Source organism: Suillus clintonianus, assembly GCF_016758775.1.
Source record: "Suillus clintonianus strain FC179 chromosome Unknown DEU56scaffold_49, whole genome shotgun sequence".
In the NCBI taxonomy this organism is placed as follows: Eukaryota; Fungi; Basidiomycota; class Agaricomycetes; order Boletales; family Suillaceae; genus Suillus; species Suillus clintonianus.
The window spans coordinates 35,959-56,722 of record NW_024539273.1 but is presented as its reverse complement, the minus strand read 5'-3'; the positions used below and the strand labels follow the sequence as shown (position 1 = coordinate 56,722).

The 20,764-nt window shown below is 48.7% G+C and overlaps 8 protein-coding genes across 8 annotated transcripts; 7 read left to right on the top strand and 1 right to left on the bottom strand.

The window, feature by feature from the left end:
• Window positions 1-480: 480 nt before the first annotated feature.
• On the top strand, window positions 481-2,217 carry DEU56DRAFT_913992 (general substrate transporter; the record flags this gene model as incomplete). Its single annotated transcript, XM_041357582.1, has 3 exons — window positions 481-707; window positions 763-1,058; window positions 1,112-2,217. The coding sequence occupies 3 exons, from the start codon at window positions 481-483 to the stop codon at window positions 2,215-2,217; spliced, it is 1,629 nt and encodes a 542-aa protein (XP_041207074.1).
• Window positions 2,218-2,384: 167 nt separating this feature from the next.
• On the top strand, window positions 2,385-3,872 carry DEU56DRAFT_422221 (3-oxo-5-alpha-steroid 4-dehydrogenase-domain-containing protein). The gene is made up of 8 exons (XM_041346153.1): window positions 2,385-2,620; window positions 2,670-2,828; window positions 2,881-2,966; window positions 3,020-3,127; window positions 3,181-3,206; window positions 3,256-3,371; window positions 3,430-3,604; window positions 3,661-3,872. Exons 1-8 carry the CDS (start codon window positions 2,477-2,479, stop codon window positions 3,789-3,791), a joined length of 945 nt encoding a protein of 314 aa, XP_041207073.1. The 5' UTR covers window positions 2,385-2,476; the 3' UTR covers window positions 3,792-3,872.
• Window positions 3,873-4,911: 1,039 nt separating this feature from the next.
• Window positions 4,912-6,519, top strand: DEU56DRAFT_811475 (Arv1-like family-domain-containing protein). The gene is made up of 9 exons (XM_041353555.1): window positions 4,912-5,115; window positions 5,166-5,381; window positions 5,436-5,490; window positions 5,547-5,567; window positions 5,618-5,701; window positions 5,751-5,787; window positions 5,831-5,875; window positions 5,927-6,171; window positions 6,229-6,519. Exons 1-9 carry the CDS (start codon window positions 5,029-5,031, stop codon window positions 6,372-6,374), a joined length of 936 nt encoding a protein of 311 aa, XP_041207072.1. The 5' UTR covers window positions 4,912-5,028; the 3' UTR covers window positions 6,375-6,519.
• Window positions 6,485-8,075, top strand: DEU56DRAFT_422156 (uncharacterized protein). The gene is made up of 6 exons (XM_041346151.1): window positions 6,485-6,791; window positions 6,850-6,925; window positions 6,978-7,054; window positions 7,106-7,244; window positions 7,310-7,607; window positions 7,674-8,075. The coding sequence occupies exons 1-6, from the start codon at window positions 6,521-6,523 to the stop codon at window positions 7,851-7,853; spliced, it is 1,041 nt and encodes a 346-aa protein (XP_041207071.1). The 5' UTR covers window positions 6,485-6,520; the 3' UTR covers window positions 7,854-8,075.
• A 155-nt stretch (window positions 8,076-8,230) lies between these two features.
• On the bottom strand, window positions 8,231-10,298 carry DEU56DRAFT_422192 (uncharacterized protein). Its single transcript, XM_041346152.1, has 4 exons — window positions 10,078-10,298; window positions 9,941-10,019; window positions 8,933-9,891; window positions 8,231-8,822 (listed from the first exon to the last, which is right to left on the bottom strand). The coding sequence occupies exons 1-4, from the start codon at window positions 10,277-10,279 to the stop codon at window positions 8,410-8,412; spliced, it is 1,653 nt and encodes a 550-aa protein (XP_041207070.1). The 5' UTR covers window positions 10,280-10,298; the 3' UTR covers window positions 8,231-8,409.
• A 478-nt stretch (window positions 10,299-10,776) lies between these two features.
• Window positions 10,777-12,199, top strand: DEU56DRAFT_757190 (uncharacterized protein; the record flags this gene model as incomplete). Its single annotated transcript, XM_041350100.1, has 2 exons — window positions 10,777-10,881; window positions 11,066-12,199. The coding sequence occupies 2 exons, from the start codon at window positions 10,777-10,779 to the stop codon at window positions 12,197-12,199; spliced, it is 1,239 nt and encodes a 412-aa protein (XP_041207069.1).
• A 2,674-nt stretch (window positions 12,200-14,873) lies between these two features.
• Window positions 14,874-16,711, top strand: DEU56DRAFT_811462 (uncharacterized protein). Its single transcript, XM_041353554.1, is given in 8 exon segments — window positions 14,874-15,229; window positions 15,281-15,381; window positions 15,432-15,663; window positions 15,804-15,866; window positions 15,927-16,139; window positions 16,195-16,491; window positions 16,514-16,662; window positions 16,682-16,711. The coding sequence occupies 5 exon segments, from the start codon at window positions 15,281-15,283 to the stop codon at window positions 16,357-16,359; spliced, it is 774 nt and encodes a 257-aa protein (XP_041207068.1). The 5' UTR covers window positions 14,874-15,229; the 3' UTR covers window positions 16,360-16,491; window positions 16,514-16,662; window positions 16,682-16,711.
• A 1,656-nt stretch (window positions 16,712-18,367) lies between these two features.
• DEU56DRAFT_913985 (uncharacterized protein) lies at window positions 18,368-19,966 on the top strand (the record flags this gene model as incomplete). Its single annotated transcript, XM_041357581.1, has 11 exons — window positions 18,368-18,434; window positions 18,476-18,504; window positions 18,556-18,570; window positions 18,616-18,654; window positions 18,704-18,732; window positions 18,791-18,804; window positions 19,060-19,119; window positions 19,175-19,309; window positions 19,363-19,594; window positions 19,651-19,708; window positions 19,763-19,966. 11 exons carry the CDS (start codon window positions 18,368-18,370, stop codon window positions 19,964-19,966), a joined length of 882 nt encoding a protein of 293 aa, XP_041207067.1.
• Window positions 19,967-20,764: the final 798 nt, after the last annotated feature.

Here is a 20,764-nt window from a genome sequence, read left to right as displayed (position 1 = left end):
GCAAGGCTACCCTAGGATACCCCAATAAATTCCATCACGACCCCACGGGACAGCCAGAGCTCATAATGATATTATGATCGAATGAATGACATCGAATCAAATGAAACTGATTGGAACTACCTGTCGGGGTAACGGACCGGTAAGTATGTTGGTCTTGTGGCTAATTTATGTCAGAGTCATGAGACAACCTCCAGGAACTCCGAAGAGGGGGGCGGGACCTTGCTTTCAACTGTCACTCCTATTGCCTCCTATTGCGCGCTTATACTTTGGCTCCGTTCGCAAGTTCGTACCGACATCCGGAGGGACTGTACCTGTATTTGACCTGTGTCGATGTTTTTTTATAGTTTTTTTTTTCGAAATGTGAACACCAGGCGTCGACCTGGTGACCACTGGATACATATGGGAATGCGGGGGGCTATAAAGGTGGGGGCGCTCATGATCACTTCTCCCCGCACCACCTCGCACCACCTGCTTTCCGTCATGGGCTTCAAAGACGCACTGGAAGATGTTTCGCGCTATCGCAATGCGTACACCATCGCCTTGGCTGCATCTATGGGCTCTATCTTCTTCGGCTGGGACACTGGACTCATGGGTGGCATCTTAACCATGAAATCTTTCCAGCATTACTTTGGAATAGACAAGCTATCCGCATCTGCTAAAGCCAATTTCAATGGAAATATTGTGTCGGTTATGCAGGCGGGATGCATGTACGTTGTTATAAATATATAGCACTTCGCCGCTCATGTCACTTAAATTTTCCAGCTTCGGTGTCCTATTGACTAGTTGGGCGTCCAGTCGCTTTGGGCGGAAACGGTCTTTGATTGCTTCGGGCCTCATATACATCATCGGAAGCGTGATCCAGGCCGTCGCTGGCCTCGGAAGCAGCCAGGCTGTCGCTCTTAATGTGTTGTATTTTAGCCGTGTCTTTGCTGGCATCGGGGTGGGCATGGTGTCCGCTCTGGCTCCCTCATACATATCAGAGTGCATGCCAAGACATATTAGGGGGAGGTGTACCGGCCTTGTCCAGTTCTCTGACAATATCGGGATGATGTTGAGCTGTACGTATGCATTTATATGAAGTGACATTGGATTAATGAGAATTTCGTTGCAGTCTGGGTGAACTACAGCGCTTCTATCAACATCCCATCTAGCGACATGCAATGGCGTATGCCTTTAATAGTCCAGCTCGTCCCGGGCATCCTCTTCGTACTCCTTATGATTCCACAGCCAGAGTCACCCCGTTGGTTGGTCGAGCAGGAGCGCTACGATGAGGCCGCAAAGACTCTTGCATATATTGTCCGAACGTCAGTCGACGACAAATCTGTCCTTGTTACGCTGGACGAGATCAAAGCGGACTTCGTTGGCAGGCAGCGAACATCCTTGGTCACTCAGTTCCGCATGATGGGAGAGTCACGTCAAACGGCGCTTCGCTGCTTAATCCCCTCCATCCTCACCTTCTTCCAGCAATGGACTGGTACAAATGCTATCAACTACTTCAGCCCGCAGATCTTTGCCGCGCTCGGTATTACCGGTACATCATCTGGCCTATTTGCAACAGGGATTTACGGTCTCGTTAAAGTCGTCGCAGTTGGTCTTACCCTTGCATTTGCTGTGGAAAGCTGGGGTCGCAAGCTTTGCCTCTTCGTGGGCGGCATAGGACAAGGTTTGACCATGCTCTGGATTGGCGGCTTCGGCGCCCTCCACCCGCAGAGTACTATTGTACCTGCGAGCTACGTGTCAATCATCTCCGTCTACCTCTACGCAGTATTTTACTGTATCGGCTGGGGACCTCTGCCGTGGGTTGTAGCCAGCGAAGTTGCCCCCAATCACGTCCGCGCAGCCGCACTTACCGTCGCGGTCAGCGTCAACTGGCTGTTCTCATTCACGATATCCCGCCTGACGCCGGTGATGCTCGAGAACATCACGTACGGGACATTCCTGCTCTTTGGCTTGTGCTGCATGATCATGGCAGCGTGGGCGTATTTCTTCCTGCCTGAGACGAAGGGGTATGCGTTGGAGGATATCAAGTATTTGTTTGAGAAGGATGTGATAGTGAGATCTTTACAGGATGCGCCTGGTGGGCGCTTGTTCCTGGGAGGCAAGCGAGCGACGCCTGTGGAGGAAATGAGGGGAGGGGCAGATCTGCCTGATTCGAGTGACAGTTCGAGAAAGGGGGATGAAGAGGAGTGTATTGAAGTCTCCGAGTTCCAGATTTGATTGTCATAGGTTTGATATCCATACCTTTTTTTTTCGTACTCCTGTACAGCAGGTTCGTATACTTATTGTAAAATATTACTTTTCAATATGTTTTTTTTTCTACTACAAACCTGGAACCCGGTGATCGGAAACATGTCCTAAAATAGCACCAACGCGGCAACTCAAAAGATGCCGGTTTCTTCCCGACGCGTAGCGACTTTAGCCCGACTGACAAACTGCTGGAGCACTAGAACTGTCGGAGAACTTCTTATACCCAATCATGGTCTCCGTTAACGTGTCTGCCGCTGGGAAGCCAATTGCCCTAGCTCGTGGCCTCCCCATGGTCGTGGAGCTCTCAGGGAAGGAACTCGAGGACGTGACTATTGCAGATGTCAAGAATGCGATAGCGAAAAAGTATCCCAAAGTAAGTTATTTCATGTCCATGCAGCCAGTCACTTAAAAATGTTTTCAAGTTCCAATTGGACCGCCAAAAAATTACCCTGAAGGATTCCAGAAATCCTCTAGCTGATGACGTTACGCTGAAGGATGCTGGTGTGGTAGAAGGCGGGGAGTTGTCTGTGAAAGACCTCGGCGCGCAAGTGAGCTGGAAAACTGTATTCTTGGTTGAATATGTGAGCGTCTTGTGCGATTCCTGGTTGTGAGTTACTGACGTGTCATCTGTAGGCTGGCCCGATGTTCATCCACCCAGCGATTTATTACTTCCCTGAGATATTCTATGGTGGTCCTGTGCAGCACAGTATGCTTCAACGGTATTTGCATGCACAACTTTCGTGGTTTCAATGTTGTGCTCAAGCGTGATCAGTTATGTCTTAGCATTTGTCATGTTGCACTTCGCCAAACGTGAGCTAGAAACGCTATTCGTGCATCGTTTCTCGCATGCCACTATGCCCTTTATGAATATCTTCAAGAAGTACGCGTTTCGAGAATATATGTTGCTGTGGTAGACTGACGCGTGTTTGGTAGCTCTGCTCATTATCACCTTGGAAGTGGTACGTCTTTGCTTAGTGGGAGACAGCATTCAAGCTGATTACACATAAGGTCTTGCCCTTGCGTACAGCATTTACAGTCCTGTATACGGTGCTACCTCGCCCTACATCCGTGGAACAGTTCGCAATGATCCTCTGTATATTCAAGCAGGCGCTGCTATCTGGCTGGTGTGTACCTTGGTATTGTGTACATTGTGACCCGCATTGAACGCCTGCCTGCGTGTAGTTCTCCGAGATCTCTAATCTTATTACTCACATCAACCTGCGTACCCTCCGACCTGCAGGGAGCCGCAAGCGCGCCATTCCCCAAGGATACGGCTTCAACCTCGTCTCGGTCCCGAACTACTTTTTCGAGTTCCTTGGATGGTTGGTCATCGCGGCTCTCACAGGAAGCTACGCTGGTACGTGCTGCTTGTTTTTCATTGTATCTATTTTGAAGTCGTGGTTCGCGGATTAGCATGGTTCTTCGTGGTCCTTTCAACGTCCCAGATGTACCTTTGGGCTATTAAGAAGCACCGTGCATATAAGAAGGAGTTTGGGAGCGAATACCCGAGGGATAGGAAAGCAATGTTCCCTTTCATCGCGTAAATGGTGTGTGGTGTATCTTAATAGCATGTTATTATACGTGTGCGCTATATCCAAGGGTGGTTGCTCTCATTTCTACGGGAGCCGCTATAGTTCTCTGCGTGCGCCGTGTTCTTCCTTTCCACCTCATGGACCGAAGGTAAAGCGCGTCAAGAATCTTTGATCATGTACAATGCCCGCAAACCCTTTGCGAACGGCTTACCATTCATGGCTGGGCGACTGGTCCGTTCATTTAGTCTGTAAGTGCTCCTAAGTCTGTTTCGTCTGCTTCATTGACTCATTGCGTATTGATCTACAGGAAGCCTATGACTTCCTCATCACCAGACAATTACCGACCTGAGCATATAAACCTGAAAAGACCTCTCCGGCCGAGCTCGCTCGCAAATGCTGAAATTGATACTCTAGATTTCTTTGCGTGAGGTTGCTCGCAGATTCATTATAGTAAGTGTACATTAACTTCCTTCCACGTGAATAGAATAATCAGGGAATCGCCGCAAACACCTCAACGACTCACAGCGGTCGTTCAAAGGTGACTACGCGTTCAGCTCCACTTCGTTTCTTTGGGACTTGGCAGCCTAGCAGATGCAGCTTAAAGCTACCTTTCCCCGCAAACGTCATACCGCACCGGCACGGATATATTACGCCAAGATGCACGTCTTGAATGTGCTTGACAATGGCGCCCTTCTCCATATATTGTCCGCAACCGTCCCACCAGCACATCAGGGCGGTGCCGTCTGCTCCTTGGCATTCGTGAACGCTACAGAGGTGTAAGGATAGCGTGTCGCGTTTGAGGACGTCACGGCAGCGCTGTCCGCCACCTCTGTCCCACAAGCAGATGATTTTGTGCTTCAACAGGGTTGGCGGAGATGGTGCCTTTGAAGAAGATGAGCGACGTTGATTTGGATTGTAGAGGATGTGGACTCACTAATTCAATGGTGTACTCGACGGCCATCGTCCGGAAATTAATGTTAGAGAGGCTGCGGAGGCCTTTGGAAACCGCGATTGAGTCAATGTATCCCAACCTTGCGCTTCTTATCAGAGCATTATATCTAGTGAAACGATGCCGTTGAATGCAATATCTGAGTCAAGGGGTTGACCCCAAAAGGCAGTTGTCAAAAAGCTAAAGGAGGCTAACATCGTTTCAAAATTCATTCCTCATTGTTTCGGTGTCAGAGCGAAACACGAGAGTTTGTAACATAATCGAGGATTGATCATAACCTTGTTACTTTCCTGATCCAGCATGCCCATCTGTATCACTTGCACGCACTCCATATCCCACCTCTACACAGTTTACGAGTCCGCGTACAACCTGAGACTCGAACAATGCGTGAGTGTGTGGTACCACTCATTTTGGTTTCATTCTAACGTGAGAGTCAGAGCAAATGCCTGAAATTCGCAGATCCATATGTTGAACACGACTCCCTGACACTCCTCTTGGACCTCATTTTGCTGAAGCGAGAAGTGTATAGACATTTGATATACAATAGAGGGACGGAGCCGCGAAAGTCCCTCAGAAAGAGCAAGACTGGCCTCGAGGAAAGCCAGGAAGATGAGCACAAACTGGCTGCTACGAAAAACCGACAAAGGGAGAAAGTGAGGGATGGCTGAGTCCTGCCGATGGCATACGGTCGCTGAGTACCCTTGTAGGACAGGTGGTGGCTCATTTTGAAGCTTGCGTGCGGGCTTATCACTGTTGATGCGTGTACGTGAAGTCTATAACCATGTGTTCCACTGTACACTCAAGCTCATTTATCTTAGTTATCCGGTGGGCACAGCTCAGTAAGCTTTTTTCGTCCAAGACTGCAACGTATTGTATTCATGGTCACTAGATCCTGAGATATCCGCAGATGTTTCACGGTGGACGGTCGAAACTAATATCATTTTCCTCCGGATCCTCGTTGGATGCCTTATAGGTGCCATACATGTGTTTTTATGTGGGTTTCATGCTGACAGCGTGTACAGAAACGATTGCATTCCACGGAGGAGTGATGTTTGCTTCGTATTTCGTACTTGCACTTTCGGATTTTTTTTCGCTCACGGAGACGAATCTTGCCTATTGAAATATCAGGCGTTCGACAACAGTTCAAGTGAGGTTCATTACTTGCTATAATTATTGATGCCTTATTTTCAACCTTAAGATTCTCGCTCATCCCTCTCACAATTTTCTACTCTTCCCTCACAAAGCTTTTCCTTCTCTTTTTGCTCACCATATGGCGTCCTTCTGCGTCTAAACCTGGGGGTTCCCCATATTACTGGGATCCTTCATATTACAGCAGTTCTCTTGTCACCCATGCCCTCGAAATATGGGACGAGGACAAACTAGATCGTGAGTGGGTCGTTAGGAATGTTTTAGGTGGAATGGCGACTGGATTTGGACTTCGGGGTTTGTGGTAGTCTGAATTCCTTGGAATCTGCACTTCACTGAACGATTCCACCACAGTTGTGCTCGACTGCCATCCTGTCTTTACGACAGTGGTGATCCTTGTTGGATGGTTGGCGAAAACAGTTGTTGCGGGGTTGCTCAAGAATTGGGTGGGTGGAGACGAGTATAGCGGGGACCAATGGATGGCGTATAGCATCCCATAGTCTCCCATAGTCTGTTGTGTAGATTTGATTTGGATCGTGGTCTAGTCTAGTCTAGGTGGAGACTTGGAGTAAGGGACCCCTGACACCACTATATGCAATCCAACTGAAATGATGCATACCCATACCCTTCACCACTAACCACAGCGATGCCTGCCGTACCCAGTTCATCTTCTCGCGCCCTCAACGCGATCCTACCGCTTGTTGCGTCGGGGCAGCCCTACGAAGCGCACCAGAAAGCGCGCACCTTCGCTTCACGGTACAACAAGTCTGGGCAGTACGACACTGCCATCGACGTGCTCTTCCAGAGTGCGAGGGAGCTCCTGAAAGTTGGCCAGCAAGGAAGTGGAACAGATTTGACGCTGTTCCTTCTAGATGTATATGAAAGCAAGGGTGAGGTCGTGGATGATGAGTCTCGAGGTATGTGCTTCTGATCCACCGCGTGCAAGGGAATACGTCACTGATTCGATATGCTTAGGGAGATTAACGCAACTCATCGCGCTGACTGGATCATCGGGGTCATGGAGGAAGACGATCATTGATAGATCCATATCGTAAGGTTGTCCACATCGGATCGACCTGGGCTGATCGTTGTAACGCGTTTAGATGGTCAGCAAAGCATGGTGATTGTCCTGCAGGTGACCGGGATTTGCACCACTATGTCGGAGAGCTGCTATACAAAGGTATATATATGACAGTATCTACAAAGTAACCGTTGTGCTGACCATGCTTAGATGGGGCCTTCGATGCGGCGGAGCCTCACTTCCTTGCGTCAGGCAAAAGGGATAGCGCACGTTTACTAGCAAACATGATGTTAGAATGGTCTGCAGCAGGCGGAGCTCCAGGGCTCTTTGCTCTGCGGGGCACACTTCCGTAAGTCAGGACCTCTCGCCCATATTGTTCTCTTCGTCGACCGGTTCATGGCATTCCCATCGCAGATATCTACAGAATGGCAACATCGTCGGAGCTCACACCTTCATCACGCAGTTTATTGCACAGGTGATTTCATCTCGACCCAATGTGCTTTCGCCACTGCAGAAGTCCCCCTTGCCTGTCACCCCTACGAGTGAAATCACACATACGACTGAGCCTTTGCTCAACTTCTGCCAGCTCGCTGTCTTGACATGTCAACGTGCGAGTGGGGAGAAGAATAAAGTGATACGCGAGAGCTGGGTAAGGCTTTGTGGAACATACCAATCTAAAGGTGGCGTCTTAGCGACCAAGGAGGTCCGGGCGGTAAGTCACATAATGATTGCTTGCTTGACAAGGTCAGCCTTTCTAAACACAAACCGCATCATTTAGACACTACAAGAGATAGCAACGTTGTACTTTGCAATTCCTCCGCCACGCACTCAGCCTGACAATCCACTCGGGGCTATGATCTCTTCTATGATGGGCGGTGGGATGCCGGGAGGAGGGGCACCTCCACGGCGGATGCTGTCTCCCGCTGTGAGCGGACCATCGGTACCAGGGCTGGATTAGCCCCCATTCTGAAGCTTCTAATTGGGTGTAATTTGGGCGTCAGCGGGACGAACATGAGACGGTAAGGTAATTGAAAGGGACGTGTTACTGGGTGTCTTCGAGGTCGGTTGAAGCTATGTTCAATGTTCATTGACGTGTTCATGATCCGCCGTGTCAATACGAGAGTGATAGTCTCCAATACCTGGCCTAACGCACGCATATGGCAGTCGATATGTCGTGTCGTAGGGGAAATTGATGCCGTCTGACTCTTTGCGAGTGTGGGTGACACTTACCAGGATCAAGCGGCACCAATTTACCCTGACCCATTGTACATGACGTGGAAGTATGGATCACATTCTGACTATACGGTCTCGGAGAGTATTAGAGCCAGGATAAGTAGTACCGAAGCTATATTGGAAGATCACTTTCTTCGCAAGCGGAGCAAACAAAAATTCCGGATGCGAGATGAAGAGCAAGGAAGAGACAGTACACTATTTCATGATGCCCGCATTACAGACCCCAGAGATGCTCTTAGAGCGAGAACCTTCTGACTCCAAACTCCCTCACTTGAACACATTCACTCATCCCTCCCTCTCTTCCCCTTCGAAGCCTCTCTCCACCGAGCCTTCCACTCCCTTGTCAGCGCACCCTTTTGAGCTTCCCACTGGGAGTGGATTTCGGAGGTATTTTGGGTGCGGGAGAAAGGCTCGCCGCTTCTGTCTTGCTTCCCGCAAGGGAAAAGGGAGAATATGTCTTGAGGTGTATTTCTTGTGTTGGAGGAACGCGAACGGAGGGTTGATGGGAGAGGGAAGAAGAAGGGGAAATTCGGGTCTAGCGTTGGATGTACTTGTGGTTGTTCACGAGGAATGGAGACTGCGTGGGGGAGAGCCAGCGCGTGATCTGGTTGAGTGAGGTGGGGAAGATCTGAAATCCCGAGAATGTCTTCCTCTTCAAAATCGAGGTCGAGATGACCGAGTAATGAAAATCCGGCTGCAGAGGGTCGCAGTCAGTCAAGGAATGAAACAAGGGGCTTTAGACAAGGTAAAAAGGACGAGAAGCAGCACAATAAAACGAGAGGCATAAATAGAACAAACACACACCTTCCTCCTCCCTCGGTGCGAACAGATCTTTTAGCATTGTTTGCTTCTGGTTCTGAGCAGACGGCTCTGACGTGGATGTAGGGCGAGACTGCGATTTGATCGGAGACATCGCCGTGTCTGATCCCATCTCCGTATCCTCGTATTTCGCTTGCGGAACTTCCTCGATCTCGATATCGCCCCCACCCACATCCATCCGTGTCTCAGTTTCCCTCGCCTTGCCTTTACCCTCAAGACGCGCATCTTCAACATCAGACAAGGTCTCCTGTCCACCCCATCCTTCATCCCCGTCTTTGTCGAAAAGGGAGTGAAGGAATGCGAGAGAGGTGAGCTTCTCTTGTGCGAGGGAGGGAATTTCTCCAGTCGCGGCTTCAGTGATGGGTGGACGAGCGGTGGGAAAGGAGGACAGCACTGGTAATGGGAGTGGAGAAACGATAGATTTTGGGACGGGCGGTGGTGGGGACTCGTGGTCATCACCTTCATCCTCGGTGCTATGTGCGCTTTCAGTGTCCTGTTCATTGTCACTGCTCTTGGCCTCTTCAGCATGTCTTTTTCTCGGTATTACGGACCCATTGGCGTGGTCTACAACATCCATTGCGCCCGCTACCTCAGCATCCAACCAGATACCCTTCAGGTGTGTTGAGTCCCAACGCGTCGGATCGATCGTCCGGCGGCGCGCACGCGTAGCGGGAAGTTTGACGCGTTTTTTGCGTCTCCCTGTCCCAAGTTTCCCATCCTTGTCACGCTTCTTGGTCCCTGCACTGGCAAGTGCCCGGGGCGGCTCCAAAGCTTTCTCAGGTCTCATCCTCATGACTCTCACCACACGTCCCATCTCGGTGACCCTCCACCCCCCTCGGGTAAGTGCTGTCTCAGGCGTGATCAGTGACATATCAGGTGCGTGGGTACCTACCTTGGAATTGGCACGGCGTTTTTTGGGTGGTGGAGAGGGGATGGAGGCGAGTCTGTTTTTTCGGGTCAGTGGGCAGTGAGTGAGTTGGAGTGAAGACGCACCGCTCACGAAAATCTGGTTTTGCATCTCCAATACGGAGCTTGGCGCCCTTCCATACTGTTCCACTCAGTACATTTACGCCTGTTCAATATCAACCATAAAAACAAGATTGAAATTGGAAAAAGAAAAGAAAACTTACATCTCGCCAAGTCTGTTTTGTGACCTTCAATCGTCGCGTACCCGAAAGGCCTCAGTTGGCCTAGTGCATCAAGTTTCCCAAAACCATCGAGCGAGATAACCCTGCCAAAGGCGCCGAGTCGCTTTGCAAGGTCAGCGGGTGTGATGGCGGGTGTTGTGAGTCCAGATATGTGCAGGCGTTTTGTTATGGTTTCGGTGGACATGATGATTGCATTACAACAGCCACCTCGGTAGAATTAGTACTTCAAATCAGTTCAAATCCCCCTTTAAAGTTTCAACCCTCCTTTCATCAGCTTCAAACTTTCATCGCGCAACTTTCAAGTTTAAGCCAATAAAATGCAGGCAGCCAATTCAAAAGACAATTTCTCCACCGTCTCGGAAACCATTGGTGCGCTGCAAAACATCGTAAGTGACATATATTAGTTTTATAGCCCTGTCTAAGAGTCCTAACCATTCTCTTCAGCTCGCACGTTCACGAGTACTGTAGAGATACGACACTAGGTTCGTCACGGGTCACAGCCATCAACGAATCGAACCTATTTGGTGTGACTGTCACACCAATTTTTTGGGGGCCGAAGCTAATTTGTGACACGTGGTAAAAACATACAGAAAAACATATGAAAAACATACAAAAAAACATATAAAAAACAACAATGCCTAGCTAGATTCTACCTATTACTTCTCAACTTTACAATAAGATATGAATCACACAAGAAGCCTTGACAAGTACATTGGTACAATTGTGGTACAAGGTGCAGCAATCACAATTTGCGAAGCTATTTTCTATGTGGTCACAGGTCACAGGGTAATTCGAAGCTGTGACACTAAGTGTGACTTTGTCACTAGCTGCACGTGACGAAGCTAGTGTCGTATCTCTACAGTAGTCGTATGTCTATTCCTATATATCGGATGTCATGTTATTGATGAAGACTAGATTCCAGACCTTGAAACCCCATACTCCAGTTCCCCTAATACTGACTACTCTGCAGCTCAAAGACCAGAGCATCAGTGACATTGTCACGGAACGTCAGCAGCAGTTGGGTGCATTTGCGCACGACGTTCAAGGTATGGCGACCGTCATGGGCGGTATTAAAGATCTTTATGAGCAACTCGTCGAGAAGGAGGACGAAATTGTGCAGTCCATGAATTTGCACAAGAGACTTTTATTGGGTTTGACAATCTGGCGCTTGCCAGCCGAGGTCCTATCCCACATTTTCATCCATTGTCTCCCGAAAACCAAGCACTTGTCGCCCGCATCAAACCTGGCTCCTATGCTACTGACAAGAGTGTGCCGGCGATGGAGGGAGGTTGCTGTGGGCATGTCAAGTTTGTGGCGCAGACTGTCTGTTAAAGTCATTCCCGAACATTGGCAGAGGAACGCTTTCTGCTATGACACATGGCTCAAGCGATCACGAGGACGTCCAATCTCTTTAGAACTCCAGTGGCAGGGAAATGTCTCGACCGAGCTACAAAGCCTTCTTCAGCCTTACCTCAAACAAGTCTCGTCCATCTATATCGTATCTTTTGAAACTACCGAGAAACCTGCACTCGTGTTAAAAGACCTCCCAGCACTCCGGCAGCTGAACGTGGTGATGTACGGTCCTTTTGCGCCGGCCCTTGATCAATTCATCCAATGCATGCCATTCACTCTCCGCAGTCTCCAGCTACTTGGGATGTGGTTCGACCTCACGGGGTTATCTGCGTTTAATCCTTTATTATCTCACCTGACAAACATCGAGATCAACATATGCAACCCAATTGCCTGCCTTCGCTTGCTCCAACTAGCTCCCAACCTCTCCTCGTTAACCATCGGCATATCAATCTACGCAACCGAGGCTTTACAACCACTCACGCACACCAAACTTCAATCCTTATGCATCACTTTTGCCGTAGTAGTCACAAACCGACTACCTGACCTGTTCAATGCTCTCTCACTCCCCAGATTACGCGTACTTGAAGCTCGCGAAGTGGCACAATGGCCTCATGAGGCATTGAAGGCATTATTGGAGCGGTCAAATTGTCCCTTGGAGAGGCTGATCTTTGGTGATGGAGTGACGACGGACGAACAACAAGCTGAATATGTTGCCTTGATTCCTTCCCTTGAATATATGTGCGTTAAATAAGTCACAAGAGACTTTAGGTTAATCATTACACATATCGCACACTACTTGATGACACGAACGTTGTGCTGGCAGTAGAAGTATGATGGATGCTTGTAGTACTGCCAGTGTATGCTCGTTCTGCGTTCTCGCTCGCTCAAACATACTTACATTAGTAGTCGGTCACTATATGCAAAAGAGCTCGTACCTTGTACTAGTACGGCATGGTATTAAATTAAAATGGGAGTTCGAGAGGATTAAATTGCATCAACGCCGATCAACAGCAAATAGTAGTGTGTGCATGTTATTGAGGCTTCGCGAACGAAGCGTATACTCCACAACATATAATCTTATGATGACCTTGGAGCGTCGTCCACCCGCGTGTATATTATATATAGATCAAAACATCGACTCTAAATCGTACCCATTCATGCGATAATAATGTAGGCGAGCACCATACGACTCCACGCCCCATATTCAAAACATTGATATGCCAACTGCGGGCTGCATGATGAAATTAGTGTTGTGCATTTAGCAATCAGTTTTCGTCAGTCACCCTAGGCCCTTACCACATCTCTCGCATTAATGCTCTCAGACCCAAGTCCCCAGGTCGAATTAACGAGGTGAAGACACTAATTATTTCATTTGGAAGCCCTGACTCGAATGAGTGTCGCCAAAGTGGGAGTGTGAGAGGAAATGTGAAGTGAGAAAATTTGTCACTGTTCTTCACGTACGGTCCTGCTACAGGTAGAGAAAGAAGCGTGAACTCAGCAGTGGGACACCACCAAACACGCGAGCCACGATGAACTCCAGATTCCCCAAGTACTTGGACCACTAGGTCGACAACATGATCCCAAAGCTCGCAGAGGATGCTAACAAGCTTGCTTTGACAATCAGAAGCACCAAATTGCTCTGCGAGGGACTGAAACTCGGAGGACAGCTCAAGGACTTCAATCAAGTCTGCGTGGTATCGAGTGGAACGTGGACAGGATTTTGTGCACTGAAGATAATCAAGGCGTCACAGCCATACTGGCTGGACGATAGTGACAAGACCTTCTTCAGTGGCCTTCTATAGGTCGGAGAAAGGGGGAGGCGGGAGACAACGAGCATCATTTCCTTCAGATGCGGAAGCGGCGAGTGTGCCAGCAGGATTAATGGCAATGGCTTTGATATTGCCAGTGTCGCCCGTCCGGGAATCGGGTCAATGTATCCCACTCCTGCTATGACGAGATGAGATGAGATTGATGTAATGGTGAAGAATGTTTTATAGCCGCAGGGTCGAGTGGGTATACTCGTGGCACCTGAATTCCAACTAGAGTGGATGTCCTTGCGATCCACTTGAACGGGACCATAAGTGACAGATGAAACTGTTGGTACTACCACACACCGAGCCTGATCAACGATAACGGGGCTTGTTAGTTTGATGGGGCGACAAGTCACTGGATTTGCAGAGACAGTCTTTAAAAATGTGGGATAGGACTTCAGTTGGCAAGTCCGAGTCATGGAAGCGTTTTAGCTCCGGATCGTGTCAGCGAGGAAATAAGGTCAGGAACGTAACCTCCTGGACAAACGAACATCCCGATGGTCCCCCCTGTGTATATCACCAATACTCTTGGTTTGTCCGAACGCGGTTCCGTCGTCCATTCGTTATCGACCTAGGTAAATTTACTCTTATGCTCGTTTAGAGTGTTTCTGTCAGAAGAATAAGAATTTGAGGCATGTCTGCGTGTATTATAAATGTTGTACAAAAGTGGTGGTGACTAGGTGATGTGCACGGTGCTTCGGCTTTTTATAGCGTCCTGACACGCGTGAGGATAAACATAGTGAGCATCGCGGCAATGGCCTGGCCTGACACAAATGGAACCTGTTACGAAGCGAGTTCAAACGACTATGTATTAGCTCTGTCTCGTGGAATTCAGTAAGTACTAGCCAATGTTTCCCCCCGTTTTCAATTATAAACAGTGTCAGATCACAGACAGCTTACCATAAACGAGCTATGTCTCCCGCGACGCCGACTGTCAGTGAGGAAGTTATGTCTTCTGATTCTGAATCCCCTGCGATGCCAATTCCAAAGCATCAATTTGAGGGCCATCAGAATGCTGTCCAGGATTTCGTCTTCTTGCATGACAACGTCCACATCGTGAGTGGTTCGTGGGACGGCACGATGCGCAAGTGGAACTGCGACACAGGACTTCTGGTCGGGGAACCCTGGAAAAGTGAGGGCGGAATCATATGGGCAATGGCACTTTCACCGGACGGAGAGACGATTGCATGTGGGAGGGAAGACGGAAGCATTCAGCGATAGAAGACCAACGGAAAGATGATTGAAGGCGTTTGGACGGGGGAGTAAGGTCACTGTCGTGGTCTCCTGTCGGAGACCATATTGCAAGCGGGTCCAATGATGGAACAATCTTAATTCGAAAGGCAAAAAGCGGAGATATCGAGGTGGGCCCAATAGAGATGGAGTATGGCAAAGTGGGCGCTCTTGTGTATTCACCTTCGGGTGACAGAATCGCATCAGGCGGGACGAACACGATTTGTATCTGGGACACAAAAACAGGCGAGCTCGTTGCCATCCCCGTCAACGGAGGGGAGTCTTATGTGGTGTCATCTACGTTGGTGTGGTCGCAGGACAGCGCAAAACTTTATGTCCCCTGGAACAATTTCACACGTGTTTTCGACATTAATAATGCAGGCGTAGAACTTCCTCAGTTCCAACTCAAGCATGATAAATTGGTTATTTCTGCTGCCCTTTCACCCAAACACAATGTATTAGCCTGTGTGGGCGATTCTGGCGCTGCACAGCTATGGAAAACAGAAGAGATTGAGTCCTATCTATCACCCGGGCCCGGCCAGCCAAGCAGCCAGGGGGATTGCAAAATCCTCGCAGAACACTATCGCCTCGAGCACATATATGGCCTGTATTCCGTCGCACTTTCACATACACACAATGTACTGGTGTGCATGAGCTGTGGAGGTATCTCCCTTCAGCCAATCGACCAGCCGTTCGACCATGATGAGGATGACAACTCCCTTACCGAACGCCATCGCTTCCACAACATGGATTCCGTCGCACTTTCACATTCACACAGTGCACTGGTGTGCATGAGCTGTGGAGGTATGCCCCTTCAGCTAATGGACCAGCTGTTCGACCATGAGGATGACAACTCCCTTACCGAACGCCATTGCTTCACAACCTGGATTCCGTCGCATTTTCACCCAAACAAAATCCACTGGCGTGTGTGGACGACGACAGTATTGCAAAGCTATGGGATCCACCATTCCGTCAACCACAACCACTCGGACAGCCATTCAGTCAGCCATTCAGTCAGCCATTCAGTCGGCCGTTCAGCCAGCCGTTCAGCCAGGATGATAGAAACACCCTTCTGTGTGTATCATTCTCTCAGGATGGGAGATACGTCGCATATGGCGGATACGACAACAAAGTCACTTTGTGGATGGTGAATGAGATAGCCCCGGAGCTTTCGGTACGTGCTATCACAACCATACTTCAAGGTGACAAGCTGCACATTAATAATCCCGATCCCAGGCACCACCACCGTCTTGCCTTGAAGTTAGTACCTTGCATTGAATTACACCCCTTCCCTTACTCACACAACTATTGCAGGCCGATGCTACACAACCTCTCACAGAGGAGGGGGGAGATGATCCATACAGCAACTTTCTCCAGGTAATTCTCGTCCTTTTTTTGCGTACAAAGGGCACCAGTATTGATGATGAGAACTTGTAGTCATCCCAGCCATGTCCTTCGGCACCATCTGGTCCATCTCGTCGTTTCCAGGGTCCCTGCCCATCCTCTGCTCGCCGCCTCTGGAACTTCCTCATCCCTTCTCGACATCGCCTGACAGCAAGTGGGTCCATTAATATTGGGCTACAACAAAGCCCAAAGCGCAGTCACACGAGCCCGCAGCCCGTAACAGTCTCTGCCGGAAGAAAAACAAAGGTAAGCATTGTATCTCGTGTCCCTCGTTCTGCTATGTACTTAACTGAACCTGGAGAGGGTCTACATAGCGCGCCCCCCTGCGAAAAATAATGCTCAGGCTGGTCAATCGTTCTCATCTACAGCTCAGCCTGTTGCGCAGCCAAACCTGACGCCACAGCCACAACCTCACCATCAGGCAGCAACACAACAACAGCCTCAAGAAGAAGACTATGGTTGCTAGGGCAACTTTTGCCTCGCCCTCTGGTGCATCCCACGTCGCACTCGTCCAGCTGTCTCCGCTGCTCAGCCTGTTGCCTCGTGATGTTACTTTTTCTGTCACTTCCTGTTCCTGTATCTCCATCTATGTGCAATTTCTTTGCTTTGGTGGTGCTTGATCTTTGGATACGCGATTTGCGCTTACTCTTTTGCTTTGCTGTAATATGTTATTTTTGTATGGTGCACCAGGGCAGTCTGGAGCAGTCCCTCCGTTGGTGTGCCAGGTGTCCTAGAGGCGCAGTGGCTGGAGTCCAAATTTGTTACAGTTATGCTCAGTTATGGTCCTCGATAGAAGATATTCTAGAACATCGCCTCCCACCATCGAGGGTTTGGCCCTTCAAGCTTCAAGCTTCAAGTTGGGTTTCCCTTGCAGCCCGTGCCCAGTCCAACGGTATCTCGTTGACACTTCATTCCAACTGTTAGTAAGCAACATGTTCGGCATTTGAATTTCAAAAGCACCAGCATTACTTATGTCTGATGTGTCCCCCAAGAGTACTTGACCAGCTCGCTCAGCATTCCAAGTTTTTTTTTGAGCCCTCTAGAATTCTGTCTCCAGTAGTCGAGGACTCGTGGACCTTTGATGGTCTAACTTCTCTTCTCTCGAACAGGCCGCGTACCCCAGGCTAACTTTTGGCAAATTAAAATGACGAACTACATCGATCGCGATGATGAAATCTTCAAAGACCAAATCGGAGGCTAAAGACAACTAGGTTCTTTAATGCTTTACCATCAACCAATCCCACAACTTCAGCCAACTTATCGTCCTGGTTTGATCCTGTTACACCCGCCAGGTAGTAGTGATATCTAATTCGTCCACTGGTCCGCACAATGCAGCTACGCTTGCGTCTGTGAGTGCCTGATACGTATGGGCTGACAACATAGGTAAGGATTAAACCGAAAAGTGTACAGTGTTTCTCGAGTCGTTGAGGAGAGAACGAATCCCAGGGAGTTTAAATTTGACACTGTAAACAAGTGTAAACAAAATTCACGTTAGGAAAAGCGGTCAAAAAATGACAAAGCTTTCGCGCGTACAAACAGCGGATGAAGAACTCGACTTCGACTGCATGATGGATTTAGTGTGGTACATTTGCAACGGGTTTCATTGGATTATGTGTTGAAGGTGCGCGCTGGCAGCTAGGTTGAAGTCAGGATTCATGCAGTCATTAACGGTACTTCCCACTCTTCTTTCCCCCATGTCGCTATCTTAAGCTGGAGATGGTGTTGTATCTACACCAGGTATCAATTACGGGGTCTCAACTATGATGTCTCTGGCTATGAAAACTGGTGGCTGTCACCACCACACCAACTCCACGGTGCAAATCGAAAATGCTGCACTCACCATGACAGCATGTGAGAATAGGATTTGAAACAAGGTGACGAAATCACGAACATTTCTATGTATATGTTCTTTCATCTTTTGCGGCGTTCGAGTTCCGCCTGTGCAAATGGGTTATGATCAAATCGTTCTACGTACGTTGAGCCCCACATCTTTAAATCATTATTTATTCCATGTACAGGCTGACAACACTGGCTATTAGAATGGAAATCAACGATATAAGATATCTACTAGTACCTGTAGTGAATGACTCCGATAGAAGGGAAGACACTGCCGCGCCAACACTAACTGATTCTGCCATGTGCGGTGACCAGTGGGATCGAATTTTCAGTATCCAATCACTTTCGCATGACGGGCATTTTATTCAAGGCCCGATGCATCACTTCATGATATCATATCCATTGGCAGGAACGGATATCATCCCTCGATCTCATTTCGGTCATACAAGCACTGGATGGTGGTATATCTAGCACGAATATCATCGTTGTATGTTCACCAAGTTCCCCGCTCCCTCGCATCGATCCTCTAACAGCATGACCCTGATCTCAGACGACCCTATTTATTGGCCACTCATCAACTCTGAGCGTGTTAACAGCTATTTTGTAGGTTCGTGAAGAGCAGTCAGAGTTCGGCGCTCATGTCTCAATCTGACCTTGATTGTGGTTTTCCAGTTGCCGCTAGTGTTGGAGTGGCGTATGATTGGGGTGAGCATCATAACATTAGAGAATTGCTGATTTCCTACAAGTATTTCCAGCCCTTATCTTCGGACAAGAGGTATGTTGATCCTATGACCTGAGCAGCCATCTCGCTAAGAATGGTTTGTAGGTCGAACTGGTCTGGGTGAGCACAGTTCCACGCCAGAAGAACAATATTGATTTGCGACAGAAACAACGTTGGTCCTTGATGACCGTTCTCTATCTGAGTGTACGTACCTTGCCTGTTGTGAATTTCTGCTGACTTGACAATATCCTAGGTACGCTATCTTGGAATTTTATATGCTGTGTATGTTCAGAAGGCTTGACAATTGGTGTCATGCTAATCTGCTATCTCTCACTATCAGCCTGAACATACCGAGTAAGTCTTCTCGATTTCACCGTGCTTGTTTCTTCTGACCAGTGGCATACAGGCAGTGTTCCGACGATTTCGTTGACAGATGCAGTGAGTCTTCTGCACCGATGCCTACTATTCCCATTCAATTAACCGCGACACCCTGTAGGGGTGAGTGTCATTCTTGACGAGCTTCTTCGTTTATTATCATGACTACTCCAGATGTGAGTCTGTTTCTAGTGTGTGATTCACCCAAGGCCCATCACTCACCAGATTTCTCAGGCCGGATTCTGTTCTTCGTGTGGGATTGGACGAATATTGTGGCCTTTCCAATGCTATGTGGTGAGTTGTGCAGTTAAAAGACCTATGATATTGAATTGACCAAAACACGTTGCAGTCATCATGATCACTCGGTTACATGCCATGTATCAACGATCCAGAAGAATCCTGATATTTCTTGTCGTCGTGTGCTTGGCTGTCAACATTTTCGACGTAGTGGTCGCCGTAATGTCAATGAGGGGTATTTCAGGGGGTACGCTCAATTGTGAATGAAAACCGTGCATGGCGCTCATTGATGAACACAAGAGGAACTCATTCTCTCTGGCACCTATGCGTGCACGATTGGCTATGCAGACAATTTCTCACTTCTGGATTCCATTACCTGGATACTCGGCACTATCTGGGAGGTCCTCGCGCTGTGTCTCGCAGTCTGGATTGCTGTAAAACACTTCCGTGAACTGCGACAATATTCGGCAGGAGGGATTATCGGCGATTGTTTCACGGTGTTGATAAAATCTCACGTGCTTTACTTTGCGAGGTGAGCTCATATTGTGAATATGGTTCCCTTTTCCGCTGAATGATTGAATGTGCTAGCTTTGTTGCTCCGTCTTGCTTCTACCTCATTATTGATTTGTCTCCGACGCTCTTCACGGTATGTCAATCTTTCACTGACCTCTGCATGCGACCGCGTTCATCATTTCTATAGGACCGATTTTCCGTCGAAATACAGATTCTTCTTGGTATTACTCAGATTTTGGGAGCCATACAGTTCTTTGTGCTGGGACCACGCCTCATCCTAAGCGTTCGGGAATATAACGCTCGGCTCGTGGCAGACTCTGACGCAGCAACAGCCATGATCTCAATCGCTTTCCAGGAGCGCGTGCATATATCGACTGACAGTGGCGTGTAGCACGGGAGATGCTCGATGAAGTCAACGATGGTCTGGTGCTCTGCAGGGAGCAGGAGATTTTGATTTTTTTCTTGATTTTCAAGTTGCGTCGTGGTACTTATTTATTTTGTGGTGCAGAGTGTATTTCAAGGAAAGATGGGTCTTGGCACATATTTCGTCGTAATATGTATTCAAGTTATTTTTTCCGAAGAATGTTTGAAAAAGACAGGACAAGGTGTTGAGTCAGACCTAGGCCAACCTTAGGCCATTACTATATCTTTCGCATTCGCGTTCGCAGACTCAAGTCCCAGTTAGCGAGGCGAAGACGCTGTTGTTTTCATTTGGAAGCCCTGGCTGGTGTTTCTCAGTCAGATCCTTGTGCACAGAACGAGAAGTTGTAAATTGATTGAATTTGCGAGGCTGCCAGTATTTAAGGAAAGGGGTTGTTATGCATGAGCACCTGGGGATGCAAGGAGCAACCATGAAGGTTCCATCATACGGAGCTTCTTCGCACGTTGAGAACATGCATTCTCCTCTTCGTCAAAGGAGACGGATAGGGAAGTCATGACATGTGTCCCTTGTGGAATATAGGGTGCTCGATGGGCGTAGCTGCTTTGGTTGCACTCGAGGGTTGTATGGAGGTGACTTTGGTGGGGAACTCTCAGGTTGCCGACTTCTTTCCACCCACCTGGCCACTTCAGCATCACCCTGGTGTGTTGCACTGACCTGCACCGTGGCTTAGGCACCCCGGGCCGGCCGACATCAACTCGATACTCTTGTGGCTCCGTAAGTTCGGGTGCGAGATGAGTGGGTATGTTC